General features: G+C 44.3%; 1 protein-coding gene across 1 annotated transcript in view; it reads right to left on the reverse strand.

The window, feature by feature from the left end:
* LOC124613793 (gustatory and odorant receptor 24-like) overlaps positions 1-22,227 on the reverse strand; it is a 42,769-nt gene that overhangs the window by 13,049 nt on the left and 7,493 nt on the right. The window contains exon 2 of the mRNA XM_047142515.1: positions 6,589-6,830. Coding sequence (XP_046998471.1) covers positions 6,589-6,830 — 242 coding nt within the window. The remainder of the gene's footprint in view (positions 1-6,588; positions 6,831-22,227) is intronic.

Raw genomic sequence — 22,227 nt, forward strand, 5'->3', positions numbered from 1 at the left:
TTTCCATTGCTTTGATTATAATTACCCTCCACATTGCCCTCATCCTCCCTCAATTCACTCAACTCCTTCTCCCTGGCGGAGAGCAGTTGAACGAACACTGTGGCCATCGCTGTTCCTCCATCCGTCAGACATATCCACACCGTCTCAATGCTCTAGCACCAATCCTGTCTGCGACTGATTCCACCGCGCCCCTCTCCATTATTAGATATTTACTCCTCAGTCGATCCAGGCAGGTCGCGATCCAATCAGCTCGCCCTCATTCTCTGCTGTAATACATCCATTTTGACAGGCTCAATTTTTCCCTTTTGTATCTCATTCAATGTCCAACACTCTGAGCCATGTGGCAGAATGTTTCTAACCACAGAACGTAGCACCACTTTCTTTAACTGTCTGAATACGTGCGACTCGAAGGCATACAATTTAATTATCTAATCGCTATCCTCGCTTGACTTAACCTACGGGGTATGTCCACTTCACGCTGCCCAATCTTATCGATTAGTGAACCCAAATACTAGAACACTTCCCAGCCAAACTCAAAATCCAAATTATCACCTTATCCACTTCCAACAACAAGATATTCTGTTTTATCCATATTGACTGTTAAGCACATTGTTTGTAAGCATCCATTAACCTTCTCATTTGATACATTGCATCATCCTTATCAAGAGCCATAAGTACTTGATCGTCGGCGAACAGTGATGCTGTACTGCTACACCAAAACGTCAGCACTGTCTGTTCCAGTAACCAAGAACAACATCTAAGTACGATTTCAATAAGGTTTGTAACAGTGAATATACTTGTCTTAATCCTTTTCTAGTTTTAAAACTTTCTGATATCTGAATGCCAAACTTCACAACTGCCTCGCATTGGCGATACATCCTTTCCATCAAATCTATTGACGCACTATTAATATAATTTGTTGCAGTTTACTATAACAGAATGGGTAATTTGGAACAATTATGCTGTAAAATGAAGCAATTTGTTACAATTTTGCTGTAACATAGTGATTTATAGGGAGGTCAAATTTCATGTAGTCTCCACTGTGCAATAGGATAAGACGACGTTTTGTACTGTAATGTTAAGTTAATACCCTACCATAGGGTCACAAATCATGTTTGACTGTAATATCGGTTTTTCCTGAATTAAGACGATTTTTTTGACAATTTTAGATGTAGGAAATCATGGCGTTTACTTTGGTACAAAAATCAAAATGTTCTCATTGATAAGTGCACTTCAAGCTGTAAGTTAGATCAGCAGTAACGCCCAAGTATGTTTTGTAATGTTATAGAACAAATTCTTATGTATTTTTTTTTAATATGTGGTACGAAGACTGAATGATATTCATAAACCAGTTGCTTATTTCATTAGTACAAATGAATGACCTATACGTGTTTTCATAAGTAATACAGACAATTTAGATGTGGAAATACTTTATTTGAGAGTCCATGGTACCTTGTAAAATGTGGTGCAATAATCGAAGTTTGGTCATCATCAGTGTACCAAAACCCGTAAGTTTCATCAGTAGTGCCAATATTTGAGTTATGTATTCTTTTATGTTACAGAAGAAAAATTACGAAGGTAGTGCCATGTATATTTTCTGCTGGAAATCTTACGTACTTTGAGAAACACTTTTAGTTTGATATGATGATTGAATTTTCGATTGTGATCAGAGATCTGCAGTTATGATTACATACCACGATATGCAACCTGTGTGTGTGTGTGTGTGTGTGTGTGTGTGTGTGTGTGTAAAACCTTGTTCGATCATTGTCTTTGGCAATTTTTGCATTCGTATGCCATGCATTCTGAAAGTCTACTTGCGTATTACAAAAACATGCAGTCAAAGTGATACACCACAATTAGGATTTAGTAAATGGTGCATGGTCAGTTCGTTTCGTTAGTCTTTGGCTATGATGTAGTTTACATTTCGCATTATGATTAGATTTTGGTATTATTTAGTGTTAGATTACGAAAATACAGTCTGTAAACGTTTCCGAGCCCGGTAAATGTCGCAGCCTTCCTCAAAAGTCGGTTGTGTACATAACCTCGAGTAGGCCTACATCAAATGTAATAAAAAGATGTATTAGCTTGTCAATACCATCGATTATATTTTTCTAGTATAGAACGTGATGCATTACATTCTTCATCTTCCTGCTCTCGCTGCTTAAAATGTTGCATGGTGATGTCATGCGTTAGTAAACACATTAAAATTTTTTGACATCAACTTGAGACATGAGAATAGTGTAAGTTACCCCTTTACATACACTCTGAGCGTGAATGTAACATTTAAATCTTCACATAAACACTGTGTGTGTGTGTGTGTGTGTGTGTGTGTTTGTGTTTGTGCAAGTTTTGTTATCCTCTTCACTCCTAAAATGATACTTGGTCATATTTGTTGATTTAAGCCTAGAATGAAATGTCAGCTGCACATCACATATGTTTTCTATAGTTATAGGACAATTTTGTTAGGGAATTAGCGTCGTGGCAATTAACTGGGGAGTTCCTAGTCAAGCTTTACCTGTCAAGTACATGTCATACGGTCATCCCAATCTTTCACTAACCGACGTTAATTTTCGCTGCTTATTTGTTTGTGTCAGCTATCACTTCTTGCCTGCAAATTACAGTGTTCTAGCCGACATATATTTTGTGCAAGTCAGGTGCGTTTTTACACAAACCCTTATTTAGGCATAAGAATGAAATGTCAACTGTCTGCTTAGAACGTTATTTTTTAGCCACATGCAACAACTTAAACACGGGAATAGCATGGGGACACTTACCTTATTTTACGGGCTATAAGACACACTGTTATCTTCGAAAAATTGCCTAAAAAATTCAGGTGCTTCCTATATCCGAAATTAATAGAAGAATGTCCAGTGTTTGATTTAAAATTCCCGCCAGTCTTAAAAATGCCCATATACTCGATGCCGCGGGAAACCTATCTCTATCCGGCAACATCGTGTGGGGGGGGGGGGGGGGTGGGTGGGTGGAATAATTGGTATAAAATGTAGAATGTAATGTAGAAAAGATGCATTCCCGGCCGATGCACCATATGTGGGGCGGCGGATGGAATTAATTGTTGTAAAAATGTTTTTTTTCCTTTTATTTAATGCTGTTGTTTGCCGTTCTCAACACTGGCTCTCTAACTACAATATTGGCAACCAGAAAGTGATTCGCAAAACGTGAAGCCTGTAATAAGAATTCCTAGTGCCCATCTGAGAAATACATTTATAGCTACAGCTTATAGCTCTGAGGAATTAGGAGATTGTCTGGGATTCATAATCAAAAACCATTTTCTCTAAAATGTTCACTATGTTCTGAAAGTCACAGACCAAAAGAATCCACACAATCCAACTATCAGAGCAGTTCAGAGTCTAATGCGCTGATGCAACTATAACTGTTCAAAGTAAATGTTTAAGTGAATGCTCGCCATAATTTGATGATAATGTTCATCAAACGCCACGCTAAATAGTGGTAGAATGTCTGTCCCGCGGCTGCACGTGAAAATACGACATACGCAAACTGAAGATAGATCATTAAAGTCATCCCAGAATTAACACTTCACTCGAAAACGATTTCATGGTTACGCGTATCCCGAGTAACTTATTACGGCATCCGAGGCTGTTTATAGCAATGATACCGACGCGACGCTACTCCTGACACAGGTGGTGCGCTAATCAGCGTCTGGAGAGAACTGGGGCCTTTCTTTCTTGCGCAGCGTTCTTATATATAAAGCCGCGGTGCGGACGGCTAAGGGAAAGCCTGATCAAATCCGCTCTTCCAACTAGCCGCTGGGCTAGTAATGCACCACTTTAAGTTATCGAATAAATCATTGCTTCCTTTGCTGATGGCCGATGAAGCTCTCAATTTAAATGTGCAATTAGCACACAGGTAAGTAATCATAATAAAAGTCTGACGTGGCTAAGTAAAATATTTTGGGCGAGAGAATTAATTTAATTACACTACACGCAGTAGACGAGCTCTGAACTTGCCCGTTGGAGATACGCTATCGCTATAGTTTTATAGTTATTCAGTTGAAACTTCTCACATCTTTATGATTATAGCGGATCTCCCTTCTACTTAAATTTAAACATCCTAGCCTTATTTATTCGCCTACTTAATCTATCTTGCTTCCTTAATTTTTAAGACAAAAACTAGAAAATCATGAATTGCAACTAAAATTTTAGTTTGTGAGATCCAGAATACTGTTTCTACTAAATTATTATGCAAAAGGAATCCAAACACAAATTTTTAAGTTTCTAGCTCTTTTCTGTTCCGCCAATGATTCTTACAGAAAACCGTCCAAATTTCGAAAATGGTTAAAGTTATTGAACTGATATTCAACATATATTGATTTAGTATTACTCCTGACATGCTAGAAACGTTTCAGGTTATTTACTTGATTTTTAAAGTATTGCGCAACATTTATGATGTCAGAGCTAGTTACAGCGGACTAGGCTGGCACACAATGGAAAGACTGATGTGAATTTTATACGGCGTGAGTAGGCTGCTTCCGTACAATGGGATTCAACTGGCAACACCAGTGCACCGATCCGATGAACATGAGTTGCCGGGATTCGCAAGCTTGTTAACACTCTCTGCCTCCCGCCCCTCCGTCACAATCCAGGACATTATCTAGCTGTGACACGTCATTGCAGTCTGTGGCGCCAGTAAACTTGAATTGAAAGTGCGTTGTGTTATTGGTAACAGTATAACATCTTTTTTAAGTAGTTAGTTTCGTAATGGAAGAAAATAAGAGGTATCCATATGACGCATTCTACAAATTGAAAGTAACAGCATATACAGAAGAACATGGAAAGAAAAAAGCTGATCGGCATTTCGTCCCTCCACCAACAGAAAACACCATTCACAATTGGCGGGTTAGTAAAGAAGAGCTGAAAAAAATGAGGAAGACTGAATGTGCAAATAGATGATTGAATGCAAAATTCCCAAAAGTAGAAGATGACGATTTTCAGGGATTTTAAAGGCCAGTTCGGTTTTATAAACAAAACATTTTTTTTAGTCCGGCTTTGCAGTCTAATAATAAACATGATAAAAATGTTATTTAAAAATGTTTAAAAATTAAGGTGTGTCTTATTGTGTGTAGTGTCTTATAGTCCCAAAAATTCTGTAATTGCCGGCCGCTGTGGCCGAGCGGCTCTAGGCGCTTCAGTCAGGAATCGCGCTGCTGCTACGGTCGCAGGTTCGAATCCTGCCTCGGGCATGGATGTGTGTGATGTCCTTAGGTTAGATAGGTTTAATTAGTTTTAAGTCTATGGGACTGATAACCTCAGATGTTAAATCCCGTAGTGCTTAGAGCCGTTTGAAACATTTTTTTTAATACGGTAATTTGAGAACTCAGAGTCATGTTTTAGACATCAATTTGGGCAGGTAAGTGTCAGTGTGAAAATAATATTGTGACACTTGACATTTTTCTGTTGTTGGCGTATTTTTCAAGATATTTTAACGCGAAGATAACATTGTGACATTTAACAAGCATCATGTACTTTACACAATAATTAAATCTGTTTAAATATTTAATCTGAAGGTTCGTTGTGCCTTACACAAATTGGGATACAGAGCTAGAACTATGTACATCAACAAATAATGCGTAAGTTGCACGTTCACGCCATAAACAGTGTGTGTGTGTGTGGGGGGGGGGGGTGTGGGGGGGGGGGGGTGTGAGTGTGTGTATCAGAGAGAGAGAGAGAGGGAGAGAGAGAGAGCGATTGAAGGTTATGTAATTTTTTGAAAACAGTATGGTATTTGCAATTTTTTTGAGCATGGCATCATTTTTACGCAATTCAGACGAAGAATACGTATTTTTTGTGCTGTGTGCACCTATGAAATGTTAGGTACAGCAAGGAAATACAGAGATGGAGATAATATATTGTCATATATTTCTAAACATGGTCCAAGATTAATCAGAGACTTTTGAATATGGAAGGTACGTAATGACTCACTGTTTCATTTTAATGGCTGCTAAAATACTAGGCTGTGATTGGTAGATCTAGGTATATGTATTTTCTTAAAAGATTTCTGGTTGGCCAAGGGGCATGTCTTAGAATGAAGTCGAAAATAGTATGATCGGTCGGTGAAATACTGGCCTGTTATTGGTGGAGCGAAGAAGACACAAGTGAGAGAGATAGAAGGGTAAGGGGGAGCAAGGCAAAGCGAGCTTCTACCTTTGTTCAGCTTCATTTCAGTGACTTGTGAACTGAGGGAAATTCGCAAAAGAAGAGAAACAAAGTGTTTTAGATGCGGTGCTATAGAAGAATGTTGAAAATTAGGTGGAAAGATGAGATAAGAAACGAAGAGAGCCCCGGCAGAATAGGAGAGCAAAGGAACTTGTGGAAAATATTGACAACAAGAAGGTCTATGGTACGGTAATACAGAGGGTTAAAACTATAGGAAAGGAGAGGTATTGGAATATAGCCATCAAATCTTTGAGGAAGTTAGGTGCAAGGGCTACTCTGAGATGAAGAAGTTGGCACAGGAGAGTAATTCGCGACAGGCTGCATCAAACCAGTATGCAGACAGACAGAACATGTGGTGAATATGCTCGTACGAGGCACATCAGTAAGTAAAAAGTACCTGAAACTCCACCCACTTCTTCAGAAGCGCGACTACCTTCTTCGCTCCGAACCAGTAGCAAGGGTGCAGAAAAAAGCTCGGAACGAGGGAGACGAGTGCGGCCGTCATGTAGACGCTGCCATCATTGTAGTCTCGGTGTGTCATCAGGTACCAGGCGACGAATGCCGCCAGGCCAGACACCACCACGTAGCACGCCAGGGAGTACAGGAAGGCGCCAGAAGTTAGCCTGAACGCAGGACCCGCTGTGAAAACAGAAACTGTGTGTGAGATTACCTTCCGCTGTTTCATTCATGTCAGTTCTCAGCAACAACGGTTAAAAAATGTTTGAAATGGAGGCGTATGAGGGATGGTCATAAAGTGCATACTGTCATCGTGGAATACGACGGTAAGACAGAAAATATCTGCTAAATACGAGGGTCATTCCGTGAGTCATGACAGCTACGGTATATCGTACGAACACGTGGCATCACCGTAATCGCAGTAAATACGCTGAAGAGCCAAAGAAACTGGTATACCTGCCCAATATCGTGTAGGATCCCGCGAGCACTCAGAAGTGTCGTAACATGACGTGGCTTGTGCTTGACTAGTGTCTGAATTAGTGCTGGAGGGAAGTGACATCACGAATCCTGCAGGGCTGTCCATAAATCCGTAAGAGTACGAGGGGGTGGAGATCTCCTCTGAACAGCACGTTGCAAGGCATCCCTGACATGGTCAATAATTTTCATGTCTGGGGAATTTCGGGGCCAGTGGAAGTGTTTAAACTGAGAAAAGTGACCCTGGATGTGTGGGGTGTCGCACTGTCCTGCTGAAACTGCCCAAGTCCGGGTGAATGCACAATGAACACGAATGGATGCAGGTGATCAGACAGGATGCATACGTACGTGTCACCTGTCAGAGTCCTATCTAGACGTATTAGGGGTCCTATATCACTCCAACTGTACACGCCCACACCATTACAGAGCCTCCATCGGCTTGAACAGTCCCATGCTGACATGCAGGGTCCTTGGATTCATGAGGTTGTCACACGTCCACGCAGTTTCAAACGAGACTCCTCCGACCACGCAACTTCTTTCCAGTTATCAACAATCCAATGTCGGCGTTGACAGGACCAGGCGATGCGTAAAGCTTTGTGTCGTGCGGTCATCAAGGGTACACAAGTGGGCCTTCGGCTCCGAAAGCCCATAACGATGATGTTTCGTTGAATGATTCGCACGCTGACACTTGTTGATGGCCCAGCATTGAAATCACCAGCAGTTTGTGGAAGGGTTGCTCTTCTGTCACGTTGAAAGTTTCTCCTCAGTCGTCGCTGGTCCCGTTCTTGCAGGATCTGTTTCCGTCCGCAGTGATGTTGGAGATTTGATGCTTTACCGGATTGGCTCTGGCTCTGAGCACTACGGGACTTAACATCTATGGTCATCAGTCCCCTAGAACTTAGAACTACTTAAACCTAACTAACCTAAGGACATCGCACAACACCCAGCCATCACGAGGCAGAGAAAATCCCTGACCCCGCCGGGAATCGAACCCGGGAACCCGGGCGTGGGAAGCGAGAACGCTACCGCACGACCACGAGATGCGGGCCTTTACCGGATTCCTGACATTCACAGTGCGCTCGTGAAAGGTCATACTGGAAAATCCCCGATTCATCACTGCTACGTAGATGCTGTGTCCCATCGCTCGTGCGCCGACTATAACACCACGTTCAAACTCACTTAAATCTTGATGACATGCCATTGTAGCAGCAGTAACCGATAAACAACTGCGCCAGAGACATGTTGTCTTATATAGGCGTTGCCGGTCGCAACGCCGTACTCTGCATGTTTCCATATCTCTGTATTTGAATACGCATGCCTATACCAGTTTTTTTGGCGCTTCAGTGTACATTATAAAGCCTTGGGTCAACAATACCTAAATCAACAGACAGATTGCGACGGCATGCAAGGATGGATCGGTACCAGCGCCTGAAACATTCAGCGTGAGCTTGGTCGTGCTACAAGTTGGAAGTAGGCAAAATGTGAAAGCGAAAAATTGCCTTTCTTGCTGGCAGAAAGGCCACACGTCGTCATGCGGAACTACGGGCAGCTGTGGATGACAAGGCGTTGGAAATTGGGTGAAGGCTTTCCAACGTGGGCGCCCAACAGCGACAGACTCGCTGCGACCGACGTCTGTGCGTGCTGACCTGTTCGTAGCTGTTGTTGCGACAGTGTTTAACACAGGACAGAGGTTGGGCTGTGCATGAATTAATTACACGGACGGGTTTGTCCAGTATCTTACGGTAGGACTTGAATATGCCCAAGAGGTGTTCAAAATGGGTGCCACACCAATTAACAGAGGTACAGAAGTGGACGTCATGCGAGACCAACCGTATCAACTTGGAGCGATTTCAGATGGAGGGGAATGATTTGCTCATACTTATTATGACCTAAGCACGAGCTTATGAGCCAAAATTAAAGACCCAATCAGCAAAATGGCGTTACCTAGATTCACGACGAAGACATTAACAAACGGTCACAATACCCACATAGTACCAGGGACAGAAAGTTGGCTGAAACCAGATGTAAAAGGTAATGAAATTCTAAACTCAGGTTGGAATGTATACCGCAGAGACAGGCTGGACAGTGAAGGGGGAGGCGTGTTTATAGCGATAAACACTGCAATAGTATCGAAGGAAATTGACGGAGATCCGAAATGTGAAATAATTTGGGTGAAGGTCACGGTTAAAGCAGGCTCAAACATGGTAATTGGATGTCTCTATAGGCCCCCTGGCACAGCAGCTATTGTGGCAGAGCACCCGAAGGAGAATTTGGCAAATATTTCGAGTAGATTTCCCGACCATGTTATAGTTCTGGATGGAGATTTTAATTTGCCGGATATAGACTGGGAGACTCAAACGCTTATAACAGGTGGCAGGGACAAAGAATCCAGTGAAGTTTTTTTAAGTGCTTTATCTGAAAACTACCTTGAGCAGTTAAACAGAGAACCAACTCGTGGCGATAACATATTAGACCTTCTGGTGACAAACAGACCCGAACTATTTGAAACAGTTAACGCAGAACAGGGAATCAGCGATCATAAAGCGGTTACTGCATCGATGATTTCAGGCGTAAATAGAAATATTAAAAAAGATAGGAAGATTTTTCTGTTTAGCAAAAGTGACAAAAAGCAGATTTAAGAGTACTTGACGGCTCAACACAAAAGTTTTGTCTCAAGTGCAGATAGTGTTGAGGATCAGTGGTCAAAGTTCAGAACCATCGTACAATATGCATTAGATGAGTATGTGTCAAGCAACATCGTAAGAGATGGAAAAGAGCCACCGTGGTACAACAACCGAGTTAGAAAACTGCTGCGGAAGCAAAGGGAACTTCACAGCGAACATAAACATAGCCAAAGCCTTGCAGACAAACAAATATTACACGAAGCGAAATGTAGTGTGAGGAGGCTACGCGACAGGCGTTCTATGTACTGACTTGGCAGAAAATCCTAAGAAATTTTGGTCTAATGTCAAAGCGGTAGGCGGATCAAAACAATATGTCCAGACACTCTTGACCAAAATGGTACTGAAACAGAGGATGACAGACTAAAGGCCGAAATACAAAATGTCTTATTCCAAAGCTGTTTCACAGAGGAATACTGCACTATAGTTCTTTCTCTAGATTGTCGCACAGATGGCAATATGGTAGATATCGAAATATACGCCAGAGGGATAGAAACAATTAAAATCGCTCAAAAGAGGAAAGACCGCTGGACCTGATGGGATACCAGTTCGATTTTACGCAGAGTACACGACGGAACGTGCCCCCCTTCTTGTAGCGGTGTACCGTAGGTCTCTAGAAGAGCGTAGCGTTCCAAAGGATTGGAAAAGGGCACAGGTCATCTCCGTTTCCAAGAAGGGACGTCGAACAGATGTGCAGAACTGTTATTGTTGTTGTTGTGGTCTTCAGTCCTGAGACTGGTTTGATGCAGCTCTCCATGCTACTCTATCCTGTGCAAGCTTCTTCATCGCCCAGTACCTACTGCAGCCTACATCCTTCTGAATCTGCTTAGTGTATTCATCTCTTGGTCTCCCTCTACGATTTTTACCCTCCACGCTGCCCTCAAATACTATACAATGCAGAACTATAGACCTAAATCTCTAACGTCGATCAGTTGTCGAATTTTGGAACACGTATTATGTTCGAGTATAATAACTTTTCTGAAGACTAGAAATCTACTCTGTAGGAATCAGCATGGGTTTTGGAAAAGACGATCGTGTGAAACCCAGCTCGCACTGTTCGTCCACAAGACTCAGAGGTCCATAGGCACGGGTTCCCAGGTAGATGCCATGTTTCTTGACTTCCGCAAGGCGTTTGATACAGTTCCCCACAGTCGTTTAATGAACAAAGTAAGAGCATGTGGACTATCAGACCAATTGTGTGATAGGATTATTGAAGAGTTCCTAGATAACAGAATGCAACATGTCATTCTCAATGGAGAGAAGTCTTCGAAAGTAAGAGTGATTTCAGGTGTGCCGCAGGGGAGCGTCGTAGGACCGTTGCTATACACAGTATACATAAATAACCTTGTGGATAACATCGGAAGTTCACTGAGGCTTTTAGCGGATGATGCTGTGGTGTATTGAGAGGTTGTAACAATGGAAAATTGTACTGATATGCAGGAGGAGCTGCAACGAATTGACGCATGGTGCAGGGAATGGGAATTGAATCTCAGTGTAGACAAGTGTAATGTGCTGCGAATACACAGAAAGAAAGATCCCTTATCATTTAGCTACAATATAGCAGGTCAGCAACTGGAAGCAGTTAATTCCATAAATTATCTGGGAATACGCATTAGGAGTGATTTAAAACGAAATGATCATATAAAGTTGATCGTCGGTAAAGCAGATGCCAGACTGAGATTCATTGGAAGACTCCTAAGGAAATGCAATCCGAAAACAAAGGAAGTGGGTTGCAGTACACTTTTTCGGCCACTGCTTGAATACTGCTCACCAGTGTGGGATCCGTGCCAGATGATAGAAGAGATAGAGATGATCCAACGGAGAGCAGCGCGCTTCGTTACAGGATCATTTAGTAATCGCGAAAGCGTTACGGAGATGATAGATAAAACTCCAGTGGAAGACTCTGCAGGAGAGACACTCAGTAGCTCGGTACGGGCTTTTGTTAAAGTTTCGAGAACATACCTTCACCGAAGAGTCAAGCAGTATATTGCTCCCTCCTACGTATACCTCGCGAAGAGACCATGAGCATAAAATCAGATAGATTAGAGCCCACACAGAGGCATATCGACAATCGTTCTTTCCACGAGCAATACGAGACTGGAATAGAAAGGAGAACTGATAGAGGTACTCAAGGTATCCTCCGCCACACACTGTCAGGTGGCTTGCGGAGTATGGATGTAGATGTAGACACTAGGAGCCACAGAATCCATCAACCACCGAGCTCATGCTTTTCTGGTGTAAGACAGCCACGGTGTGCTGGAGTGCTACCATGTTAGCGACGTCCAAGCCGTCAATACCCAGTATTACCACAACTTTCTGGTGTACCATTGTAACCTCCCCCTCACTTATCGACCTTAATGACAGTGAAAAATTAAACCGCATGTACCCAATGGAAATTTGGGAAAGCAATCGTCACCAAAGTTAATCTGTCGGTAAAGAGGGAGGAAAGGGTTACATCTAAATGAAAAAAAATGCAAATGAAACTGGTGGAAATTAATTTTGAAAAGGGGTAAAGTTAATAAAGAAAGTAATGTGCGGCCGTTACGTTAACAATTAACTAGCGGTAATTAGATATTTGAGATTTGGGGAAAATTACGGCCGCCAGTCCTATGGACAATTATTATAGTAACTGAGAAAGAAAGGTTATTGCACATATAATTAGCACTAGAAGCGTGGCAACTGAAGGTTGACACGTGTAGTGTGAAAACTGGAAGTTTGTCAGAAGTAATAAATTTCGCTACACTCTGACTTAATTTAGCAAAAGAATTAATAAAACCGGAAGAAAGTTAATTTAGTGACTGAAATTAATAGTGAGCTTTGTTTCTGAAGCACTACAAAATTCAATAAAATATGGTTAGTCTTGGGCTACCTCAACAATCATTTCAAAAGCTACTTGAATCTACGCAATTTAGAAATAAGAGATTTATCTTTGAACTTGAATTTAATGATTCTGAACAATTAACAATAGTAAAATTTAGTGCGTACCAAGCTGAGCTGTAGTCACAGGTAGGTTAAAATATGGTAACAAAACTCGCACTCATAATTTGTGCTTGTGTAATCTAAATATTGTAGCCAGCTATGAATACTTTAATTGAACTTTGAAATTAAAGCAGTGAAATGGAATAATATTACTTTAACGCTGGCGTTTGAATTTCAACGACACTTGGGTTCATTCCGGAAAAGGAAGGGACCCTGCTTGGTAATGCAATTGGGACAATGAGCAACAAATGTTCATGCTAAGTTGCTGTAATTATAGTTACGAAAATGGAACAGTTTGAAAAGCTGAGGTCTGCCGTATAGTTCTAAAACTTTACGTGCTACCAGTCTTCCTTGTTGGTTGATTGAAGGTTTGAAGTCGTCGATCGAGGAGGAGACGTCTACAGACGTTAAAGTAACCTCTGGCGTACCACAGGAGAGTGTTATGGGACCATTGCTTTTCACAATATATATAAATGACATAGTAGATAGTGTCGGAAGTTCCATGCGGCTTTTCGCGGATGATGCTGTAGTATACAGAGAAGTTGCAGCATTAGAAAATTGTAGCGAAATGCAGGAAGATCTGCAGCAGATAGGCACTTGGTGCAGGGAGTGGCAACTGACCCTTAACATAGGCAAATGTAATGTATTGCGAATACATAGAAAGAAGGATCCTTTATTGTATGATTATACGATAGCAGAACAAACACTGGTAGCAGTTACTTCTGTAACATATCTGGGAGTATGCGTGCGGTACGATTTGAAGTGGAATGATCATATAAAATTAATTGTTGGTAAGGCGGGTGCCAGGTTGAGATTCATTGGGAGAGTCCTTAGAAAATGTAGTCCATCAACAAAGGAGGTGGCTTACAAAACACTCGTTCGACCTATACTTGAGTATTGCTCATCAGTGTGGGATCCGTACCAGATCGGGTTGACAGAGGAGATAGAGAAGATCCAAAGAAGAGCGGCGCGTTTTGTCACAGGGTTATTTGGCAACCGCGATAGCGTTACAGAGATGTTTAGCAAACTCAAGTGGCAGACTCTGCATGAGAGGCGCTCAGCATTGCGGTGTAGCTTGCTCGCCAGTTTTCGAGAGGTTGCGTTTCTGGATGAGGTATCGAATATATTGCTTCCCCCTACTTATACCTCCCGAGGAGATCACGAATGTAAAATTAGAGAGATTCGAGCGCGTACGGAGGCTTTCAGACAGTCGTTCTTCCCGCGAACCACACGCGACTGGAACAGAAAAGGGAGGTAATGACAGTGGCACGTAAAGTGCCCTCCGCCACACACCGCTGGGTGGCTTGCGGAGTATAAATGTAGATGTAGATGTAGGTGACGACAGTCACTCATTGTCGGCCGTCGCTGTTGCAGAAGCTGGATGTTGGCGCGCCTTCTTCTCGACACGGTCTCCAGCCGAAACGGGCTCTTGATGTGTGCCAGCTAACGCTTCCCGTCCGCGACACCATGTCAGAAACTAACATAGCAAGTTGAGCGTAATTACATGCTGCTAAACCCCGAATGCGCGGCAACTCGCGGGAGCGTCACACAACACACCTGCTCCACTGCCCTCCTCCAGCCAGACTCTCTCTGCTCTGCCCGCACTCCACGCGGCGGAGTTAACACTACCAAAGATCCTAAACACTTTGGTTCTCCACACGACCTATCGATGTATTCGTTCGACAGCATAGTTTTTCCTAGGCAAGACCCAGCGTAAAAATACAAATAATATTTACAAAACAAACCAATTATACATTGACATAGATGCAAAAATATATATACAAATAGTAAAACAATTACAATATATAAAGGCACAGAAATGTCATATATTCAGGTAACAAAGTAAGGAAAAAATTTATAGTACAATAGATGGAAATAGGAGGATATGCATTTCCGGCATTACACCATCTGCGACGTACACTTTGGTGAAAACGTCCGGCACTGTTGGATAAAGCAGTCATACTTCATGATAACGCAACAGCCCACACTGCAGACGTCATGAAGAACTTTGCACAGTGGTGCCGGTGGGAAATCCTCCCCACCCAACCCTCTCATTAGGACTCAATCCGTGCGACTTCGACCTCGTCCTACAACAGAAGAAACTGTTGAGTGGGAAGCGCTTTGCAAACAGGGGAGACATCCTCATCGGCATTTCGGCGACAGGCTGCACACATTGTTGACAGTACCAATGGCTTTCAACGGCTTCCACATCGCTGGTAATGCTGTGTGAATGCATAGGGGGACTCTTTTTCACGACTTTAGTTGATTATGTTTTACTTTTGTTCCATTTGTACTTATGCACAACTAATTTACACGGAGTTCCAATGCGTCAGAAACCCTATTTTATGTTAGCATTCGGATACACATTGCCTTACCGGTTGAATGCCCATCGTGGAATTGTCGGATTATCGCAAGATATACCATATTTGCCGTAGGTTATGATTCCATAACGTCGTGTTTCGTATGTGTTTCTAATTTATTACAACAACAGTTCACAATGATATTTTTCAGTGTATTTGTGGTTTCACCGCCAGACACCACACTTGCTAGGTGGTAGCTTTAAATCGGCCGCGGTCCATTAGTACATGTTGGACCCGCGTGTCGCCACTGTGTGATCGCAGACCGAGCGCCACCACAAGGCAGGTCTCGAGATACGGACTAGCACTCGCCCCAGTTGTACGGACGACTTTGCTAGCGACTACACTGACGAAGCCTCGCTCCTTTGCCGAGCAGATAGTTAGAATAGCCTTCAGCTAAGTCAATGGCTACGACCTAGCAAGACGCCATTAGTAACATTGCATGTATCTAAAGAGTCTCACTTGTATCGCCACAATCTCCAGATGTACCACAAGGATGGATTAAAGTTAAGTATTACAGAAGCTACGTACTTTTCTTTATAGCAATCATTACGTATCCTGTTTCAGACCTCACGCACCCTCTTTGGCTTAGCGCGTGCCTGTCGGCTTCCTCGCATTGTGTCTAGACTGTCTTGTCTAGACACAACAATTTTTGGCGACGAGTCAACGGAAAGGGTCTTGTTCTTTCTAATTGCTTACATTTACTTGTGTCATGGCTTTGCCAGATGTACTGTCCGAATTTTATCGCTTGCAGAATCAGCAGACGCAGGCGTTATTGGATGCCCTTGGACAGCTCGTCCAGGGTCAACGTGCACTGCAACACGATGCGACAGCCGCTGCTCTACCGCTACCGCAGCCACAACTCGCAGTTGCACCACCTTTTAGGCCCTATGACCCAGCTAAGGAAACATGGACGGAGTGGTCACGCCAGTTTGGATTTCATCTCGCCGCCTACAGAATTCAAGGTAACAAGCGGCAGCCTCATTTATTGTCATGTGTAGGGGTGCAAACGTACCGTGTGATAGTGAAATTATTTCCCCGACGCGACGTAGCAACTCTGTCCTACGAAGAAATTTTGTCTGCTTTAGATGCCTATTTCAAGGAAGCAGTTAATATAGTTGCCAAAAGGTATACTTTCTTTCGTACAAAACGTACGGCCGGTCAAACTAATAGGGAATAGGATGCAACATTGCAAGGCCTTACAAGGGATTGTGCTTTTGCGTGTGAATGTGGACTCCCTTATTCAGATACAATGGAACGTGATGCAATAGCACAGAACGTTTCTGATGTTCGCATAAGGGAACAGATTTTGAAACTCGTCAATCCCTCCCTTCAACAAGTGATAGACATATTGGATAGACAAGACACGCTTGACTTTGCTCAGGAATCATTTGCAACTTCGCCAGCCGTGTGTAACATTAACCAGTCCGCCGGGCGCGCTGCGCGGACCGATAAACTGCCCTCCCGCACGTCCACGCAGCTGCTGCCACGCTCTAAACCAGGTGTGCCGCGCCAGCATACAAATGCAGTGAAATCATGCCCGCGGTGTGCTACTAGACATTCGCGTGACAATTGCCCGTCACACCAAGCTATTTGCTTTTTCTGTAATAAGAAAGGACATGTTCAAAGTGTTTGCCAGAAAAAGCTCAGATCAGACAATCACAACCATTCCAGGCCTTTTGCTTCGCGCCGGAATCGAACCAAGACTACTCAGGCTCGTGCACCTTCGCCCATGGACATTCATGTAGTTAATTCCACTTCGTCCAGTGCCATTTTCTCAAACAGTGACAGTGTTCGTCCCACTCAAAGTGTGCGTAGACGTCGCCGGAAATCGCGTCATGTCGCAAGTGCTTCTGTACCAGTGTCAGTTCAAATTGCACGAGACAGTCGCTCTTGTCGTCGGTAGGACAATAAACTTGTTGTAGATTTGGACATTCATGGCCACGTGATAGCATTCCAGCTCGATACCGGAGCTGCAGTTTCATTGATCAATCACGACACGTACAAACAACTGGGCAAACCTCCGTTGCATGCCGCAAATGTTCAGTTAAATAGTTATTCAGGACAGCATATCCCTGTGTTAGGACAGTGCACTCTTCTTGCAACATATAAGGGACAAACAAAACTTGTGTCATTTTACGTTCTTCGTTCTTCTTCTGCAGTGAACTTGTTTGGTTTAGATTTATTTCAATTGTTTAACTTGTCTATTGTAAATCAGGCCCTATCAGTGAATCAGACTGTGCCTTTCGCCAGTGTTTCTCGGCTATGTGAAGAATTTGCAGACATTTTTGCACCGGGCCTTGGTTGCGCTAAGAACTATGAAGCACGTTTGGAACTGAAAGTAAACGCGCAACCGACATTTTTCAGAGCGCGCAATGTTCCTCACGCATTTCGTGATGAGGTCGCAAGAACATTAAACGATTTAGAATCACAAGGTGTGAGTGAATGTGCGCAATGCCTCTTCCCTTTCAGCTCCGCTTCATCGCTTACGCCGTACAGGTGTTCCGTTCGTCTGGACGACGGACTGCGACCGCGCTTTTCGCCAGTTGAAATCGGCGTTGCTTTCCAATACTTGCCTTACGCCATTCGATCCCCAGAAACCCCTTTTGTTGATGGTCGATGCATCGGATTTCGGGATCGGTGCTGTGCTTGCGCACAAAGATGGATCGCGTGATCGCCCTATTGCCTTTGCGTCCAAATTGCTCTCGTCTGCGCAAAGAAATTATTCACAGATACAGAAAGAAGCTTTGGCTCTCGTGTTTGGTGTTACTACGTTCCATGATTTCTTGTATGGTCGTCACTTTACCATCATCACAGACCACAAACCTTTGACATCGCTTTTTCATCCGCACAAGTCTGTACCTCCGCGTACAGCGCAGAAATTCATTCGCTTGTCTATTTTCCTCTCGCAGTACCGCTACGATATCTTGTATCGGTCCACTGCTAAGCACGGAAACGCCGATGCATTGTCCCGTTTGCCTGTGGCTGAGGATAGAGCATTCGATTCTTCCGAACTTGCTTGCATGTTCATTGATTCGGAGACCGATGAAGTGGTCGACTCGTTTCCGATTGATTTTCGTCGTGCCGGCCGAAGTGGCCGTGCGGTTAAAGCCGCTGCAGTCTGGAACCGCAAGACCGCTACGGTCGCAGGTTCGAATCCTGCCTCGGGCATGGATGTTTGTGATGTCCTTAGGTTAGTTAGGTTTAACTAGTTCTAAGTTCTAGGGGACTAATGACCTCAGCAGTTGAGTCCCATAGTGCTCAGAGCCATTTTGATTTTCGTCGTGTAGCTACAGCCACAGCTGCTGACCCTGTCCTTGCTACCGTTTTGCGTTTTGTTGCTACGCAATGGCCTTTGTCAAAGTCTCGGATCGAGGATCCGTTGGTTCGCCAATTTTTTGCTCCCAAGGAGAGACTTTTTGTTCGACGTGGTGTTTTGTTGTTGCGTTCTGATAATGATCAGTCCAGAGTTGTGGTCCCACGTTCGTTACAGTCCTCTGTTTTACGGCTTCTTCACCAAGGACATTGGGGTATAGTGCAAACGAAACAACTTGCTCGTCAGCACTGTACTTGGTTCGGAATCGATGCTGCGATTACGAATATGTGTTCTTCTTGCATGGCGTGTGCCAAACAACAATCCGCACCGCCGCGGAAAGTCTTTGCATGGCCAAAAGCCACTTCCCCTTGGCAACGCTTGCACATCGATTTTGCTGGTCCATTCTGGAATGCTCGATGGTTGGTTGTGGTAGATGCATTCAGTAATTTTCGTTTTGTTGTCCGGATGTCTTCCACGACGTCATCTGCCACCATCCAAGCGTTGTCTGCTATCTTTTGCATTGAAGGTCTTCCGCAGGCTATTGTTTCCGACAATGGCCCACAATTCATGTCCGCAGAATTTCAGTCATTCTGCCACGCCAATGGTATTCAACATCTGACATCCGCGCCGTTTTCGCCTCAGTCAAACGGTGCCGCTGAACGATTGGTCCGGACTTTCAAGTCACAGATGTTGAAGTTGAAAGAGTCGCATTCTCGGGAGGACGCGTTGTTGCTCTTTTTGTCTTCGTATCGCTCTCAGCCCCGAGATGGTCGCTCGCCGGCTGAGTTGCTCCACGGTCGTCCTCATCGAACCTTGATGTCTTTGCTGCACCCGCCGCATCAGGTTCCTGTGCAGCGGCAGACTTCTGCTTTTGCTCCAGGCGACGTTGTATTCTATCGCAACTATGGAGCTTCACGGCGTTGGCTCGCAGGGCGCATTCTTCGCTGCCTCGGCCGCGCGATGTATTTGGTTTTGGGGGCCTCTGGTGAGGTGCGTCGGCATCTCAATCAGCTGCGCCTCTGTCGTCGCACGGGTTCTGCCGCTCCCCGTCTGCTTTCAGCGATGGTGCCGTCCGGTCAGCGCCCTGGGGACCCATCTACTGGCTCGCCTCATCCCCAGGTGTTACCGACGATGCCTTCCGTTTTGCCCCATGGCGACGCGCCGCTGCCGCCTCCGCCGCCGCCGCCTGTCCTCCAGCCGGCGCCGCCCGCAGTGGACGCTTCGCTGCAGCCGCCAAGCGCCTCCCTGGGTCACGCGCCGCCGATCGCTACCCGTGACCAGCTGTCCTCCGCCATGGAACTCTTGCCTGCTCCGGACCACATGACGTCATCGCGCGTCGGATACCCCGACGCAATGGAGGTCGACCCTTCGGCCCCTCCTGTCTCTTTACGAGCGCATACCCCGCATGTTGACGTGCAACCTGGACTAGGTTTTCAGGCGTTTCCTAGATCCCCTCGGACCGAATGGCTGGGTGCGGGTGGCACAGCCTCGCCTGTTGTTAGGCTCCCCACCTCATCGCATACGTCGACATGGGGTCCTCCCCACGGCGGGCGGAAGCCTTATAACACGACCGTTCGCCGATTTGCGGGGGAGGAATGTGGTGTCACCGCCAGACACCACACTTGCTAGGTGGTAGCTTTAAATCGGCCGCGGTCCATTAGTACATGTCGGACCCGCGTGTCGCCACTGTGTGATCGCAGACCTAGCGCCACCACAAGGCAGGTCTCGAGATACGGACTAGCACTCGCCCCAGTTGTACGGACGACTTTGCTAGCGACTACACTGACGAAGCCTCGCTCCTTTGCCGAGCAGATAGTTAGAATAGCCTTCAGCTAAGTCAATGGCTACGACCTAGCAAGGCGCCATTAGTAACATTGCATGTATCTAAAGAGTCTCACTTGTATCGCCACAATCTCCAGATGTACCACAAGGATGGATTAAAGTTAAGTATTACAGAAGCTACGTGCTTTTCTTTATAGCAATCATTACGTATTCTGTTTCAGACCTCACGCACCCTCTTTGGCTTAGCGCGTGCCTGTCGGCTTCCTCGCATTGTGTCTAGACTGTCTTGTCTAGACACAACAGTATTCACCCATATTTTCAACGCACTTAGTCGATCGTTGCATAACGTTTCCAATATGTTACATGCATGTCTGGAAGGACAGACACTGTAGATGATCCACAGCTGTATGAAATAATTGGAAATTATAGTGACATACCAAAAATTGTTCCAGACCAGGACTTAAAACTGATTTCTTACTTTGGCTATCCATGAATGCTCCCCAGACCGACACAAGCTTTCATATGTCACACTGTGTACATCCTTACATCTTGAACTGTGTCTGTTCTTTCAGACATGCATGTAATCATTACAGACCTAGACAGACACACTACGATAACAACACTAGTTTAAATTCCTCGTTGTATCATTCTTACTTTCACGGGAATCCAAGAAATGTGACTAGCATTAGGTAACGAATTCAGTAGGCTATGATATCAGAATGTAGATATTGTGACATGTGGAAGTTTGGAGAGCATGCAAGAACAGACGCGGTAAGCGGGAAATCCGGTTTCGAGTTCTGATCCGGCACAAATTTTCTCTACCGATTACTAGATCTATACATATAAACATGTTTTTTGGATGAGCAGCAAGTCACGTAGGCACACTTCCTTCACCTCATCATTGGAGGTGAAATGGTGACCTCTTAAGTCATATTTAATCGGACCAAACAGACTGAAATCTGGAAATCTGGCTGGGCGAGGTCAGGAATGTATGCAGGATGCTTCAGTGCCTCGAAATGCGTATTATGAAGAGTATGAACGGCGTGCGTGGCCGTATATGGAGGCATGTTGCCATGTAAAAAACGAACGCCGTTTGACAATAGAGCTTTGCGTCTGCTTCGAATTGCGGGTTTCAGTAAATTACAGACCATTTCACTATACCGTAGACTCTTTATTGTTGACCTCTTTTCCATTCAGTGTCCCAAATTTAACTCATGTACGTAGTACTTGGTTTGCCGTTTCATACTCAGTCACTGACTTCTCAAATTTCTGTCACGAGGTATCAGTAGTAGGTGTCACCTTGATTCTTCAAAAAATGGTTCAAATGGCTCTGAGCACTATGGGACTTAACTGCTACGGTCATCAGTCCCCTAAAACTTAGAACTACTTAAACCTAACTAACCTAAGGACAGCACACAACACCCAGCCATCACGAGGCAGAGAAAATCCCTGACCCCGCCGGGAATCGAACCCGGGAACCCGGGCGTGGGAAGCGATAACGCTACCGCACGACCACGAGATGCGGGCCCTTGATTCTTGTTCGGCCACTTTTCGGTGACTGTTGAACTATTCAGTCTACTGGTAAACACTTGGCTGTGGAATAACATTGCCCCCGTATTGTGTTGAAAGTCTCCTATGGATTCCAGCTCCTAATACACTTTCGGATCACAAAAATACCATCTGCAAAATGCTGGTACACGTTGAATAAACGGAAACGGGTGCAGCATTGTGTAGTTCGCAAGAGTGCGAAGAGAACCCATGTGACGAGTTGCGGTCTATGGTTCGGTAGTTTTGGTACAGTACATAAATGATGTGATAAATGGTAGGATTACCGGCAGTATTGGTAACATTTGTAGCGGAAGCAACACAAATGAATGTGTGAGAGAAAAGCTGGCAACCGACAACTTCTTCTTGTTTGTTTGTTTTGCACATAATTAGAACCGCACATCATTCAGTGTTAGTCTCTTATGTACTTTATATCCTTACAAAAA

Source organism: Schistocerca americana, chromosome 4 (genome assembly GCF_021461395.2).
Source record: "Schistocerca americana isolate TAMUIC-IGC-003095 chromosome 4, iqSchAmer2.1, whole genome shotgun sequence".
NCBI lineage: Eukaryota > Metazoa > Arthropoda > Insecta > Orthoptera > Acrididae > Schistocerca > Schistocerca americana.